General features: G+C 47.9%; 2 protein-coding genes across 2 annotated transcripts; one reads left to right on the top strand and one right to left on the bottom strand.

Moving 5' to 3' along the window:
- The first annotated feature begins 4,173 nt into the window (after positions 1-4,173).
- On the top strand, positions 4,174-6,164 carry LOC100844122 (premnaspirodiene oxygenase). The gene is made up of 2 exons (XM_003559501.3): positions 4,174-5,120; positions 5,202-6,164. Exons 1-2 carry the CDS (start codon positions 4,230-4,232, stop codon positions 5,844-5,846), a joined length of 1,536 nt encoding a protein of 511 aa, XP_003559549.1. The 5' UTR covers positions 4,174-4,229; the 3' UTR covers positions 5,847-6,164.
- Positions 6,165-13,756: 7,592 nt separating this feature from the next.
- LOC100844416 (receptor protein kinase TMK1) lies at positions 13,757-15,259 on the bottom strand. Its single transcript, XM_003559502.1, has one exon. The coding sequence runs from the start codon at positions 15,257-15,259 to the stop codon at positions 13,757-13,759; it is 1,503 nt and encodes a 500-aa protein (XP_003559550.1).
- Between the last annotated feature and the right edge of the window lie 790 nt (positions 15,260-16,049).

Here is a 16,049-nt window from a genome sequence, read left to right on the forward strand (position 1 = left end):
CCAGATATGTATCGACAAGATCTCTTGGACAACATCCATGCCGGACCCGAGAAGGTCCAGCGATATCTAGTGGAATCCAATGGCAAGCTGCTGATGGTGAGGAGATGTTTCGGCGGAGAAACTATTTGCTTCGAGGTGTTCAAGGCGGACCTCAGTGACGGTCCCCGTCTTGGCCGGTGGAAGAAGGCCGACAGTCTCGACGGCCGGGCGCTCTTCCTGGGCACAGCGTGCTCCAAGTCTGTCCGTGCTAGTGAAGGTGATGGAGCTCGAAGAGATTGCATCTACTTCGTGCTCGGGTATCCAAACCCCCTTTGCGACTCCGGTGTGTACAGCGTGGTAGACAAGATGATCATCCCGTTGATGCCAGAGTCAGCGATGCTGAGGGCAAAGCTAAAATGGGATAGCCGGCGGTTTCCGGCATGGTTTTTTCCGGTGTAAGTTTAGTACTATGTCCTATATATTCCGTGTCAGCTACTAGTTCGTATTAAGCAGTAATACTCGTAATAAACTTGAAACGAGGACCTTTTTCTCGTGTTTGGTAATTAGTACTATCTTCATCTTCAGTTTTTGTAACACCTGAGTTGACACTCGTTGTTTGCACATAGTGTATCTTGCTTTGTATTTTTTTTTCTTTTGCGCCAGTTTTCAATTTCAACCCAATTTGAGTTGACCCAAGGACGACTGTTTGGTCCAGCTTTGACCACCAACAGGGCTCGTTCAGTTTGGAGTTTTTCTCTAGGAAAATCAAAGAACTGAGAATTACGTAGGAAAGTTCACTATAGATGCATTCCGTGTGCACGATGAAGCAAAGTGATTCCTTAGCAATATTGTTGATTTCCTGTGTTTTTTGAGAAAACTGAACACTAAATCCAAGCTCTGTTTTTTCGCAATGGAACAAGGCAAGACGATTCCTTAGGTTGACAACTGCTATCCTATCACAATCCCATATTCACTTCAAACAAAATGAGCCCTGCGTTTTACTTGCCTTCTCGAATGTGTTGGTTTTGCTAATAGTGATTGGATGTTTCTTTGCTCTTTTTAGTGGTAAAAGCTAAGCAGGACTTATTTTACATATTAAACGGGATATCTCAACTATATTCTGCAGCTTTAGTTTCGGAGGACGGTGTTCACCAATTCATGTAATTGCACGTTCGTTTCCATCATTAGGTTCATGAAACAACTTTACATCATAATGTTCTGTGCACCTAGGTATGCCTATTAGTGTGATCATTTACCATACGATGCACCATCTAGAAAGATGTGACACCTTAAGGATTTTCTTTGCTTTTCATGTTGACTACTTCATGTGATGTATGAATATTGATATGTACATTTCAAAGATTACAGTGGCCCATGTTTGCTTGTTTGTCAACATATTTTTGCCAGCTTACTGTTGTTTCACTATGGCTGCGTTCTTTTTGGCTTTTAGGACCGATTTCTCCTAAAAGCTGCCCTCACCTAACTTTCTGGAGAAACCACATTTCAGAGTTAGCTAGGTTTCCAAATTAGTTTAGGCCAAACTGATTTGGCAGCCTATCAAATTTAGGTGGCGGCTTCTCTAGGAAGCTGGGGGAGTGCAGCTTCTCGGAGAAGCCAGTCCAGGAAGCCGGAAAGAACGGGCCCTATATATATGTTCAGATTACATTAAAAATTGTTCGTGATATATCAAGATGAAACTGAAAATGTTTAAAGATGCCAGTATATTAATTCATTGACGTGTTGATTCAACTGGTGAGGATCATACATGCAAACTCAGCAATGTGGGGAGGTATATTGCAATTCTGTAACCTGCACTAGCGCATAATTATCAGACTACATTCACTGCATGGAAACAGAGTATGGGGCTCTGTTTATTTTCCTGTTTTGTTGATCGGTTCATAGTCGGAGGTTTACAAATTACAAGAAACAGACAAATCTGGGTTGTAACTTACAGATAAAATCCTACTGATATTTACTGCGGATTTGAATTAAACTACCTGGTTATTCCATTTGTAGCTTAATACCCTGTTTTGCCGTCGGTACTCCATATCACCATTCCCTTTTGCCTTAGTTTCTGACTAAGATTACTACTCCCTCCGATTCTAAATTGTTGTCGAAATATTACACGTATGTAGACACCTTTTAAGAATAGATACATCTATATTTAGGCAAATTTGAGACAAGAATTTAGAATCGGAGGGAGTAATATTTAAGAGCTTGATTGAAACTTAAAGCAGCATTTTTTTTAATTTGGCACATCTTTGCTTAATTCTTCTCTGATTTTTTTATCTGTCCTTGTCATTGTTGTTCCGCATGTTTTAGCTACTTTAGCTTTGCATTCTTCTTTCATTTGTGAAGAGTCCCTACTCTGTAAACAGCATACTTGCTGGGTTTGATGCAGATGTTGGTGCATCAATGTATTATAGAATTATTATATCGACTACAGCGTACTTCTGTTTATGACTGATGAACAAGTTGTATCGTCCTGATATGACTGTCGAGGAAGCGGTGGACCTTGTTGTCTTGTTGACAAGTGCATCAAGGAGAACAAACTCCGATTGGTCGTGTCGCAAAGAATTTCTGGATCAAGACTGGACAAGGATGGTGCCAGGGACTATGGGAGGAGCGAAAGCATGAGTGGCAATCCATCTGAAGCTACAACCGCCGCAATAACTGCCTGAGGTAGTTGGCCCTGTTGGTGGTCATTTCGCTGGAGGCTGAACCATCCTCCCAATTGTATCTGGGTTCTGTCACTATGTAATCGCATATACGTCTGGATTTGAGAACTGTTGCAAATTATGTTTACCCTTTTCAGGGTTAGCCGTTTCAGGGTTTTGTCGCTCTCAGATGCTTTGCACCTGGGTATTTTACCCTTGCCGGTTATGCCCATCTAATGCGAGGATCCTTTTCTTTCTCAGGAATGTTACTCTTGTTATCCTGGTAACTGAAAGTAGATAAATACTTGACTAAGGGACAGCCAGTGCATTTTACCTTTGTTTCTTGATAACATGATTCATACTATTAAAACGCGTGTGACCAAATGGGGACACAAATAGTACTATACAGGTAAAGTAATTTGTTCATTGAGAACAATTTATTTACAAACTTGAGCCTTGCCAGGCACACTGATCAAGATTACCGTGCCATGACAGTCTGAAACACAGCTTGGTTGCATTGAGCAAACTTTCATGTACGTACATGCTAAGAGTGTCTTCATTTACAATTATATTCAGAGCTGCTATTTATAGTATTCTCACGTGACTATATAGATTTTTATACAAATCCACGTGACTTGTTTCAGGACGGAGGGAGTTGGTAACATGTGAATTCCCTCAACGGCAACCAATATGGTTATCTACAATCGAAAACAAAATCTGGTTGAAAATTGTTCTATCCCGGCCTTGCCGTGAACACCCAGTCTCCAAGCAACATACTAGCTAGCTATGCACACATCAGCGTTTACCTGGGATAAGACCGATTTTGGATATATCTAGCTGGACACCTGGAATCAATTTGGGAAACTAGCATTATTTTTTCAAACTGGGATATGGCACTCCTGTTTTTACAGGTTGATGCATGCAACCCCGTCACTCTGGCATCGGCTTACGTTGACAGAATAACCACCGTCACTACCAGCGCCAGCTGCCAATCCACTTGTAAAATTTACACGGTAGTTTTTCTCCTCCTCGAGACATAGTAATTTCCGATCGATCGAGAACAATGGATGTGACAAACTGATCCATGCATCGACGCAGGGTACAGTAGTTCGTAAAAAACTACATTTCGTTAAGGCCCATGCACGTGTTCACGTCTCGTCAAGTCTGAGAAACTAACGTACAATGGCTTCCACTCGTCGCGGCCGGCCACGTGGCCGAGCTAGCCTAGTTTATGACCCCGGCGGCCGGATGAGAGTTATCTTTGCTCGCATGCATGGTCGCGCCATGCACGCGTCGCCTCGCCGAGACAAAACTGACAGAGAAAATTAAATGACCATTAATTGGAAATTGCAAGCCTTGTGCTACGGTTATACAATCTCCCGTTGGGTTCAACGGAATCGTACGTTCGGACCAAAGAATCACGATTAGGAAGTCAATCTTTGCACGTTCCTCTGGACGCACTTGCTCGTCTCTATCCGATCGCCGCTATAAATAGCTGCTGGTAATCGACACTGCTAGTAAGATCAGTATTGTATAAGCCAATCAACAAAGAGATCCTGATCGTCTCCAGGGTCTAGCACTACGTCGCCGGCCATGGACGACTCGACGTACAACGCCATCCTCCTGGCCCTCCTGGCGGTGTCCATGATCTACTTCTTCAAGCCCGGGTCGACCCGCCGGCTGCCGCCGGGCCCGCGCACGTTCCCGATCATCGGGAGCGTGCACCACTTGGTGAACACCCTGGTGCACCGCAGGCTCCGGGACCTGGCGTCGGCCCACGGGCCCATCATGACGCTCAAGATCGGGCCGATGCCGCTGGTCGTCGTCACCTCGCGGGACCTGGCCCGGGAGGTGCTCAAGGTGCAGGACCCAAACTTCGCGAACCGGCCCAGGCTCCTGGTGGGCGGCATCTGCGGCTACGGCTGGACGGACATCATCTTCGCCCCCACCAGCGACTACTGGCGCAAGATCCGCAAGCTCTGCATCCACGAGATCCTCAGCCCCAAGCGCGTCCTCCAGTTCCAGTTCATCCGGGAGGAGGAGGTCCAGAGGCAGCTGGAGCTCGTCCGTGCCGCCGGCGGGGAGCCGGTGGACGTGACCAAGATGGTGTACGACATCAGCAGCCGGACCATCTCCCGGTCGGCGTTCGGGGAAGTGAGGCCCGACATGCCCGTGTTCCAGCACGCCATCAAGCGTGTCGTGGGCCTGTCCAGCGGGTTCAACGTGCCCGACCTGTTCCCCAGCCTCAGGGAGGTGCTCGGCGAGGCCACCGGGATGAAGCGGAAGCTCCGGGAGATCCATGGCACGTTTGATGATATACTCGTGGACATCATCGAGGGCAGGAGGAAGGTGCGCTCCGAGAGGGTCGCTGCCGGCAAGGACCTTGTTGACGAGAACGTCGTGGATGTGATGCTCACTTTGCAGAAGGGCGATAACCCCTGGGGCTTCCCCGTCACGGACAACACCATCAAAGCCGTCGTACTGGTACGTAATAAGCAAGCAGTGCACATTTTGAAAATTCTTCGGATTTTAGTATAATCGATTTGTTTGATGGCACGCGCGCAGGATATGTTCGCGGGTGGCACGGGGACGTCCGGGTCGTCGACGGAGTGGGCCATGTCGGAGATCATGCGGACACCGCGGGTGATGAGGAAGCTGCAGGGCGAGGTCCGGCGCGCGTTCCACGGGAAGGAGAGCATCAGCGAGACGGAGCTCCGGAGCAACAGCGTTCGGTACCTGAAGCACGTGATGAAGGAGGCGATCCGGCTGCACCCGGCGGCGCCGCTGCTGGTGCCGAGGGAGAGCATCGAGACGACGGAGCTCGGCGGCTACGTGGTGCCGGCAAAGTCGAGGATGGTGGTGAACGCGTGGGCCATCTCGAGGGACCCCAGGTACTGGAAGGAACCCGAGGAGTTCGCGCCGGAGAGGTTCGAGGCCGACGGCGCCGTGGATTTCCACGGGCTCCACTTCGAGTTCACGCCGTTCGGGGCCGGAAGGAGGATGTGCCCAGGGTACAACTACGGGCTCGCCGGGATGGAGCTCACGCTGTTTCAGCTCATGTACCACTTTGATTGGACGCTGCCACCCGGCGTGGAGGAGGTGGACATGGAGGAGTCCATGGGGCTTGGCGTCCGCAGGAAGAACCCACTCATGCTCTGTGCCACTCCCTACGTCGTCCCTCCGCCTTCGGCTCCCGTGGCTTCCACATGATGCTGCTGCTGCTGCCGCCTTCACCGTTGCTTAATTACCAGGGAGGGACACAGGGCACCGGTGTTCATGTGTATACTACTAGCGAACAGCCTGTTGTGTATTTGCTGCCACGAGGCAAAGTGCACAGAGCCACAGAGAAATGATATATGTACTGCATGCTCTGAAACACGAATATGATTGGCCGTGAAAAACAAGTGGAGATTGGAGACAGGTGTTTAGTCCCAAGACGCTCATGGAGTAGGAAGGATGCATTTATGGTCGGTAAGCTTCAAAAAGATTCTAGTAGTACAGTACATGGTGATGGCCTTGCTGCTTTAATTGTTGGAAAGGATAAGCAACGTTTCGTTAATTAATGTGTTTCACCCCTCAAAAAAAGAAGGAAAGATGTGTTTCATCCCTACAAAAAAAAGAGGAAAGATGTCTATCATATATTTACCTTAATAAGTAGGAGTACGAGAGTATACAGTAAGGGTCTCGTCTATACAACGTTTCGTTAATTACTTCATGCAGGATATATGGAATTACCCGATTTGGTTGCAGTACTTGCCATAATAACACTGCATATGCGGTACGTAAGAAGATATATATAAACGAGGTCGGCGATCCTGATCTTCCGATAGTCGATATACCTAGCAAAATTCAGAGTTTCGATACCATGTCGATAGCCGTGATCTTGTTGGTCGTGATGCTCGGCGTCAGCCGCCCGGCCGGCGCGGCCACGGATCCCAAGGATGTCGTTGCCATGCAGGCTCTCGCCAAGTCGACCGGCGCGGCCACGTCCCTCGGCTGGGGCGTCAAGTCGGCCGACCCGTGCGACGGCACCTGGGTGGGCGTCCGCTGCAACAACGACGACCTGAGCCACGTCACCTCCATCGTCGCCAGCCGCGCTGGCCTCGACGGCAGTCTCCCTGGCAACGAACTCAGCATGCTCGAGTTCCTGACGGAGCTCGACCTCAGCTTCAACAAGCTCGGCGACGAGCTCCCCACCGTCCCAATCCCGCTCAAGCATCTGACGGCACTCGACCTCCGCGCCAACTCCTTCTCCAAAATGCCAGACTTTTTCTTCCGCGGCTTCCCTGCGCTGGAGACCGTGGTCCTCGACGACAACGCGGTTGTCATGGGGGACATGACGGAAGCGCCCGCCTGCCCAGGCCTCAGGAGCTTCTCGGCCAACAACTTCACCATCTACGGCGAGCTCCCGATCTACTTCGGCAACAAGACCCTTTTCCCGGCCCTCGAGAGCCTCTCGGTGGCGAGGAATCAGCTCACGTTTGGTGTGAGCCCCTACTTCGGAAAGGACAGCGGCATCAAGTTCCTCGACATCAGCGGGCAGATTGATGATGGCGTCGGTAAGCTCAGTGGTCGGCTGGATTTCGTCAGCGGCATGACGAGCCTCGTGGAGATCCGCGTTGCTGGCAATGGATTCTACGGGCCGCTGCCGGACGTCTCCGGACTTGTCAATCTCAAGGTGTTTGATGCCGCCGACAACAAGCTCTGTGGTCCGGTTAAGTTTCCTCCCGCTGTTGCGGTCAACGTTGCCGGAAACCCCAAAGTCGGCAACAGCTGCCCGTAGGTCATCGCTCCGTAATAATAATTGATAAAAGGGAAAAGGTCCTCTTTTATTTTTCTTCTCCGCATCTATCGTTGGCGCACAACATGCATATGTAAGACCTTTTCTTTAGGGAACGCAGCATATCTGCATGGACGAATCTTACAATTCTCTAGCCACGAAGAAAATAGAAGGTCTTTCCTATATTGTGATCTTTAATTTATCTGGACACAGAGTTATTGAAGTTTTGAGAAGGAGAAATCCATTTGTCGTTTCAAAACACAGGCTTCGTCCCTTCCAAAACATAGGAAATACGGAGTATATAGGATGTGTTCTACCTTTTTTTTAACCCCCGTTTGGTTTTTTTGACACAAATTACCGCATTTAGCAGGATTTTTCTCTCCTTACCTTGTTTATTGAAATTTGTTCCCTTTTTAAACAAATTGCAACGTAGAATTGAAAATTTATGATGTTTAAGTCAGCTTCAGATTTGCTTTTGAGGTCCGAGAGAAAAAGAGGATGTAATTTCAGTTGGCTCTCTAGACTGCTGTAAATAAACATAACGTATTGTTATTGTATTGCATTTTATTTTCAAGAAGAAGATAATTCTGATCTCACAATTCGTTGTTAGAAATAGAATCACATCATGGAACCGTTTCACATCTGCGTGCATGAAACAACGCCCAAACTGTTTGAGAGATTCGATACAAGCAAGTCCTTGGAACAGAGTCGACTGACGCGCTGTCGAGGGGAGCGATGTCTTTTTACCGGGTTTAATCACGCTCAGTGCGTTGGCCAGGTCGATCTCCTAGATGTTGGTGTCGCTGCTTGTCGTGCACGGTGCACCAATGCCATGGATTGCACAGACCTGCTCGGGGTCAGGTCAGCGCCATGAAGCACACGGTAATTTCAGCCACGTCAAAGGCATGAACGGGAAGAAAAAATAAAATTGGGTAAAATTTGGCACAATTTTCACTAAAGGGAGTAAATGGAAAGAAACCAAACTACAAGGTAAAAAAATGAATTTAATAAAAAAATTAAAGATTTGACAAATGTTAATTATTTTACAACTTTTACGATGGTTGGCGAATTTAGGGACCGTCCAACCTAATTGATCCAACGATGGAGCAATAATAAGTACTGGAAAGTACTGAAATAAAAGTACTGGAAAGTACCAAAATTAGAGATTTATTTTATAACTAAAAGGAATTAAAAATCGTCTGATTTATTTTGTGTGCGAGCACTCCATGCCGTTCGCGGTGCACACATCCAACTAGCTCCGGTCCCCTTCCTCTCCCAGTCTCTCACACCAGTCTCCACCCTCGTCTCTCTTGATGCCAGTCTCCACCCTCGTCTCCCATGGCCGCTGCAGCTCCGCCCACCCCTAGCCTCCCCCTTCCCGCCGGCGCGCCCCAACTCCGCCCCAACCCCCGGCCCGTCCCACGACCGCCCGCTTGCCCCACCGTCGCCCCCACCCTAGGCCTCCCCCGTCCCGGCGGCGCGCCCTGCCTCCGGGCCCAACCCCGGCCTCCCCCGTCCCGCGCCGCGCCCCAGCTCCTCCGTCCGTCGCGCTCGCCGCTCGTCCTTCCGGCGGTGCCCCAAGATTGCCAGCCGCGCGCCCTAGTTCGTCCGCATCGGCAAGCTGGCGTCCGCCCGCAAGCCAACAGCTCCTCTTCTCCTCCCTCTCCCCGCGCGCCGCCGCCGCCGACCGGGCCGGTTGACCAGATCCGCGCCGTCGCAGCAACGGGCGGCCATGCTCACCAATCGATAGATGGGGCGAAGGGCACACGCACGGACATGGATCATCGCCACGGAGGGAGCAACCTGCATCGAACTCTCATAACAAGGCATTGACTTTTAGCAGAGGCGACGAGGACATGGCTATATAGCACGATCTGTGTTTTGGACTACTGCAATACCTCGGGCCTCTATCCTTAGTGACATTTACTTCAGCTTTTGTTTTCCCAAAATATGTAGCGTTATCACAGTAAGATCGGAAGTAATTGCTTCACTTCATGTGTTTGCTTTTATGGGCTATTTTCAGAGTGAACTCTAGAGAAACAGATAATAAAGCTTCTTTAGCAATTTGAGTAGTACATGATTCCTCTACTGTTATATACATCAGTACAAAAATGGAAACGTTCACAACAAAAGTTGCCATCCATATTACAGGAAGCTTTATCTACCACTGACACAAACTACGGCAGACATCTGTTTAATGAAGCACCTGAAGGGGCATTGCTCCGCTGATGATATCTATAGCCAGGTAACGCAGACATGAAATGCATACAAGAGAACTCAGTACACTAGTTTACATGGATAAAAGGAAGGAACAAACAACAAAATTTATTCTGCATATCAGCAGTGCGATGGATGCAGCAAATTAAAAAAATTCTTACCACACGCCATGTGCTAAAGACAATTCAGAAATATCTTAAGGGGGTACAAAACTGCATACAACTATTAGTAGCAGTAACTGTTACATCACCATCTCCATCGAAATGAGCTCCACACAAATTGAAAATACGAATGAAGCTAGTTTTTTATGTAGGATCTTTTCACCATCACAGGCCTCACGAAGTACCACTTGAAATATTTTCTTTTCTAGTCAGAGCTGAAAATATTGGCACACATGTATCAGTTGACGAACATCAATATACAAATTAACTACAAAACAATCTATTTCCATATGCAAGATGGTCTGCAGCATAGACATGTATTGATCCATATGCCACGTTTATACACTAATATCCTTACCATGTTTATACAAATTAACTACAAATCAGTTAGTTTTCTTTCAACTCTCAAGTCTTGCAGACTTTCATATGCCACGTTTATAAAGCCATATACTCCGTATAAATGATTGAAGATATCAAGCATGTCCACCCGCAACAAAAAAATAAACAAGATATCAAGCATGTCTTGTATATACACTGACATTATCTGATGTTCTTCCTTAGGAAAACAGGTTGGTTCCGTTACTTTTTTGAAATTTAAATTTTGCACGAAAAAAAGAAAAAGGAAAAAAATTTACCTCGGGCGCCGGCGGCGGCCAGTGCGGCGCGAGGCGAGGCTCGACAAGGTCCGAACGGGGTGGTCGGCGGCGGACCGGATCCGGTCGGGGGAGGTAGGCGGCGGCATGGATCCGGCCAGGGGGAAGGCACGCGACGACGCGGGCGGTGGCGCGGGCAGAGTGCGTGGCGGCGGCGCGAGGGGACCACGCGGAGGCGGCTGCAAGGGCGGAGGCGGCGCGAGGGGAGCAGTAGGCGGCGGCGGCGCGAGGAGAGCAGGGGGGTGGCGGCTCGCCGGGTAGACGGGAGGAGGCGGCGGCGGCGGCGCGAGGTGGGAGGCCGCGCACGGGCAACGCAAAGAGGGAGGGGGTCGAGCGGGTTGGGTCGGGGAAGGAGACAGGTTGAGATTTTGGAATTGATCGCGTAGGTAACCGGTAACCAGATAATCAACGGCTTAAATTAATTCCAGCGGGAGTACTGAGAAGTAATGAAAAGTACTCGCCAATCACCGTACAAGAGCTCTAATTATTTATAGGAGGTTCTCCTTTTTATATAGGGAGCTTCTAAGAGTAAGTCAATTGATAAATAAAAATAGTTATAAAAGTTTTACGATGGTTGGCGATTTTAGAAACCGTCTAACCTTGTTGATCCAAGGCTTTGAGTTGAATAGGGCCCTCAGTGAACATCTTATCATTTTCAGACTTTGGCAATTTGCTTAAAAGACCAAACAAACAGAGCCCAATTAAAGAAATCCAAGCTAGGAAGACCAAACAAAAAGATCCCAATCAAACAAATCCAAGCTAGGAAGACCAAACAAATAGATCCCAAGTCTCCTAAAAAGAACCCAAGCAAACAGCCTAGAAGTCATCAAGGCCACGAAGGATGATCACCGAGGCCGCTTTGCCTTGGTTCGGTTTGCTATTTGGTGTGCGTTTGCTTTCCTTCTTTTCCTGGATGCTGGTTATTTTAGTTCATTACTTTCTCTTTTCGTCATTTGTTCTCACATGTATCTAGGTTTCTTGCCTAATTCTTGGAGCTTAGGCAGGAGTCTTTAAGATTGTTGCGATACCCCGGGTTACATAGTTGTTGCAAATGGATTCCAGAAAGGTTAACTTCTCCTGCTGTGATTTACTTCTAGCTCTATTTTTTTTCTATACTGTCTACAGATACATGCATCCTTTGACCATATATCATATGGTAACACCCTTTTTCATTTTCTGTGATCCATTGCATTCAGCTGCCTTCCTTGATGTCACAGTTAAATATTGAGCTCTCTGTTTTTTTTAAAGTTAAACTGACAGTATATAGACATATAATTTTTAAAAAGTGAGACACCAGAGTGCGACCTTTGAGGATCGAATTTTGGTGGGCTGCCAGCATACCTCGCTGGCTGACCACCCAAATTATGCTTGGTTGCGCGCTGCGACTTCGAGGCAAGGTCAAGGCAGTTCGGTCGTTCATCAATCTCTCCCTCTGGCACATCTGGAGGCTCCGGAACGATTGCATCTTCGAGGGCACTCGGCCGGTGGCTGCTCGTCTTGCTGAAGATATCCTTGGGGAGGCCTTTTTTTCTTCCTCTTCTTACTTCTTTTGAGGCCTGTTAGGTCTCGCCTTTGCCCCTTGTTTGTATCTGCGCTTCTTGCGCTTTCTTCTTAATGAAAATGACACGTCGCTCGGCGTGTTCGAGAAAAAAAAATTATGCTTGGTTCTCAAGCTCGGTGGTTTTGGTTATAAGAACTTTTTATTCGCTGATTGACATAAATGTGATTGTTTGCATGCCTCCATTACTTTTGGATAATTTACTGTTATTGTTTTCATCTGGCATTGAGAGTACACAAAGGACTAATCTAAATGTAAATATACCAATATTGAACCAACACAATTAAGTTTCCAACTAAGGAAAGCGGCAGACGCAAAACTTTGTCGATTTGCCTACTGGAATAGGCTGATGAGAATTTGAGAGCTATGGCCTGGTGAAAAGAGACTAGTGCCGTTGTTACTGGAGAGTGAGGGGACAAATGTGGGGAGCGTGTGGGAACTCATAACCTTGATTAGCGCATGAATGACAAAGCAAGCAGACTGAAGTAATGTATAGAGTTCTCTTCTTCAATTAGTTACATTTATTTATTTATGGATACTAAGACTTGAAGATTTTTCATAGAATGGTCAAGGTATATGAGTCTTTGTCTGTATGTGAATATTTCATCTTAGTTTACAGTTTAGTCTTTGGCGACATATAGAATAGATGTACTACCTTTTGATCTTCATTCTACCACATGAATATGGTGTTTTCCATTTGTGGGGCATGAAGTGACATGGTTTGGTTCTACGACACACACAAAATTGGTGATGGCGGAACTACAGATGAACTAAGGAATGAATAATGTTTTTCAGATATTTTATCGACAGACAATTACAAAGCTTTAAAATGTCTATTTCTGATGATCAAACTCTTCATTGCTGAGGTGCCCTGTTTTCTTTGTTGAGCTATATCAAATGGTTATGTTAATTTGATCGTTCACTGAATTATATGAACTACGTCATTTTAGAATGTTCCAGAATTATTGCCTAGATTGTATGAACTGAGGGTTGTCGGCATGCATGATCACTTAACTTGGTTGTATACTTGTATGTTATTGTCCTTGATATTAAGTTCCTTGAAATGGTCTTGAGATTTGAATTTGTTGGCTGATTTGTTTTGATGGCCACAAGGAGAAACATCATATCAAGCAAAATAATTCTTAATATTGACTCATTTCTTTGGTTTTGTTCTACTCACTTGTATTCTAACAAAATATTTGTCTTTCTAGCGAAGCAATTAGAACAGGAATAATAGGCTTCTCAAAGATGCACTTCGGTCCTGATAACAAAATATTTGTCTCCTTTATGAATGAATGAATTCTTCTAGGTTCACCTCGTTGCTTCAAGAGTACTCACTCCGTCCAATAAAAGATGTCTCAAGTTTATCAAAATTTGGATGTATCTAGACATGACTTACTGTATAAATGCATTCAAATTTAATCAAAGTCAAGACATCCTTTGTTGGACGGAGGGAGTACTAAGTTTTGATCAACCGTGACTCCGCATAACTGAAAATTCTTAGTAATAAGTTTTACCGTGGTCTTTGCTCTCCATTCTTTGAGACAATGTTCACTTCCATCTAAAATAAATATGCACAATCACTTGTTTCAAGCAATATAATTCAAATCATTCAAACTTTCTCATACTTAACATCTCAATTTCTCAACTCAAATTCAAATTTGCCAAACACTAAACTGACAAGTGCTCAGCTAGTTACTACTACTCCTACGCAGTCTGAGTTAAGCCATCGACGACAAAGTTGCTAACAGCTAATTAACTGAAATTAGAGCAACGATAACGGTGAGAGCGGCTGCCACAAGGAAACCTCGTACAGTGTCAGAGTAGATGCAGGGGGTGCAACTGGCTGCTGGGACGGTAAGGTTTGGGTTACCTTGAGCCCAGATCGAGACGCCGCTGTGGAACCTCGGCATGCTGCCCTCGAGGGAGTTATCTGACACATCTTGGAAGCGGAGAAGCGGCAGCTCGGCGATGGACTGTGGTACCGCACCACTGATATTGTTGCCGGCGAGAAGAAGGGCTTGGATCGTCTTGAGGGTGCCAAAGGCCGGGTGAAGGGTGCCGTTGAGCCCAAGGCGGCAAAGGTTTACCTCGGTGATCACACCACCATCGTCACAATTGACCCCGAGCCACCCGGCGCACGGGTGGTTCCCCTTCCAGCTCGCCGCAAGAGCCTCCGGGTATTGAAATCCACCGGCTATTGCAATGAAGGCGTCGACGAGGGGATCACATGGGCCGTGCTCCGTCCGGCAGAAGCTCCCGTTGAAGGCCGCATTAGTGATGTCGCTGTGCACCGAGCTTGCCAACTCAGGAAGCGGACCCTGGAAGAGATTGCCCGTCAGGGACACCGAGTTGAGCAGTCCAAGATCGGTCAGCGACGCCGGCACAACTCCGGTGAGCCGGTTGTGCGCCACGTCGACCACCTGCAGCTTCCAAAGTCCACTGAGATCCGGCATGGGACCAGTGAAGCTGTTGTGGTCAAGGAGAAGCTCTTCAAGTCCCAGAAGATTTGCGATGAAATCAATGGGGCCGGACAGATCGTTGCTGCTCAAGTCGAGCCGATGCAACGTTCGGCTGTAGAACGTTGCCGGCACATGACCAGTGAGCAGATTGTGCGCCAGGCTGAGAATGCTGAGCTCAGGGAACACGCTTCTGTTGCCGAGGAAGCCCGAAAGTGTTCCGGAGACTCCTGCGTTGTTGGCGATGAAATGTCGAAGCTTGGTGAGTCGATGAGCGTCATGCAGCAGCTCCCATGGCTGTAGCTGTGTATTGTTGCTGATACTGAACCCCTGCAGGGACCTCGCGGTAGATAAGAAATCTGCTGGCACAGAAGTGAACAAGTTGTTGTCGATGTGCAGGTTCGTCAGCTCGAGGAAGACGGCATCAGGAAGCGCGCCGGTGAGGCCGTTGTCCCGGAGATCGAGCACTTGCAGCGCGAAGAGAAGGGTGACTTCGGTCGGCAGAGTGCCGTTGAGGCCGGCGTTCCGCGCACGGATCGCGATCACCTTGCCGCCTTCGCCGCAGGTGATTCCGGTCCAGCCATCCCGGCACGCCGAAGAATCGTTGCGCCAGCCAAGAGCCCTGTCGGCACCGAGCGCTGTCGCGACAGCGTGCATGTTGAAGTCGTCAGGGCCGTACGCCGTCGAGGCAGCAGAAGGGGCGTCGGCGAGGATTCCAGCCGCCGCCGGAATGGTGGAGGCGACGGCGAGCAGAAGAAACGAGAGTAGTGCCAGTGGCATCTTCATCTTGTTCATGGCTACTCTGGTCGCTCGCGCTCCAGAGCCCCACCCGCACACAATGATCTTCATCTAGATTACAGGCACGAGCAGAGACTTGGCCTGCTTTCTCTAAAGAGCCCAGATGTCCTGCTAAATAAGATGTAAAACAAGGGGGCATTGTGAGCACAAGATGGACCTGAGCTCCTCGATCAGAAGAGGAGTCATCGGGAGGGAAGTTAATCTACTCAGCGACTAGTTTTCAAGAAGTTCAAGCCTTACCATCAGCACCAGCAGTCAGGCAGGTCTAAGCAGTCAGGGTTCTCTTCGGCTCAGGTTAAGATGTGGCTCAAAGTAGCTTCTTGGATTGACATTGATAAGAACGACCCTTGGCTCCTCCCCCTCTTCGATTTTTTAGTTTGAGATTCTCACCGTGAGAGTGATGTAATGGATACCCGAATGCCATTTCTGAAACCACCTCAGCCAGCCCATAACACGTGAGCCATGGTGCACCTCCACCATTTTGGTTGAATTTTTGGGATATAATATTCTGACCAATAATCCGGGTTTATTTTTCAATCAGGAATGAACAGTGGTACACATATAACTTATGCAAAGAATTCAGTCGATACACCAGAGAGTACGGATAGCAGATATCTCATCCAAAAGTTTGAAGACTGAGTTCTCCCTTTTTGCTGGCAGGCTAAAAGTCGTGTCCCGACTCCCTGTCACATGTATCGATCGCCATCTATGTCGTACGCCCTGCTCTGCCTGTCCTGCACGGCTGCACCTATCGATCAAATTCGTAGCGTGCCTGTTGCCCAATATG

This window comes from Brachypodium distachyon, chromosome 1 (assembly GCF_000005505.3).
Source record: "Brachypodium distachyon strain Bd21 chromosome 1, Brachypodium_distachyon_v3.0, whole genome shotgun sequence".
Taxonomy (NCBI): Eukaryota; Viridiplantae; Streptophyta; class Magnoliopsida; order Poales; family Poaceae; genus Brachypodium; species Brachypodium distachyon.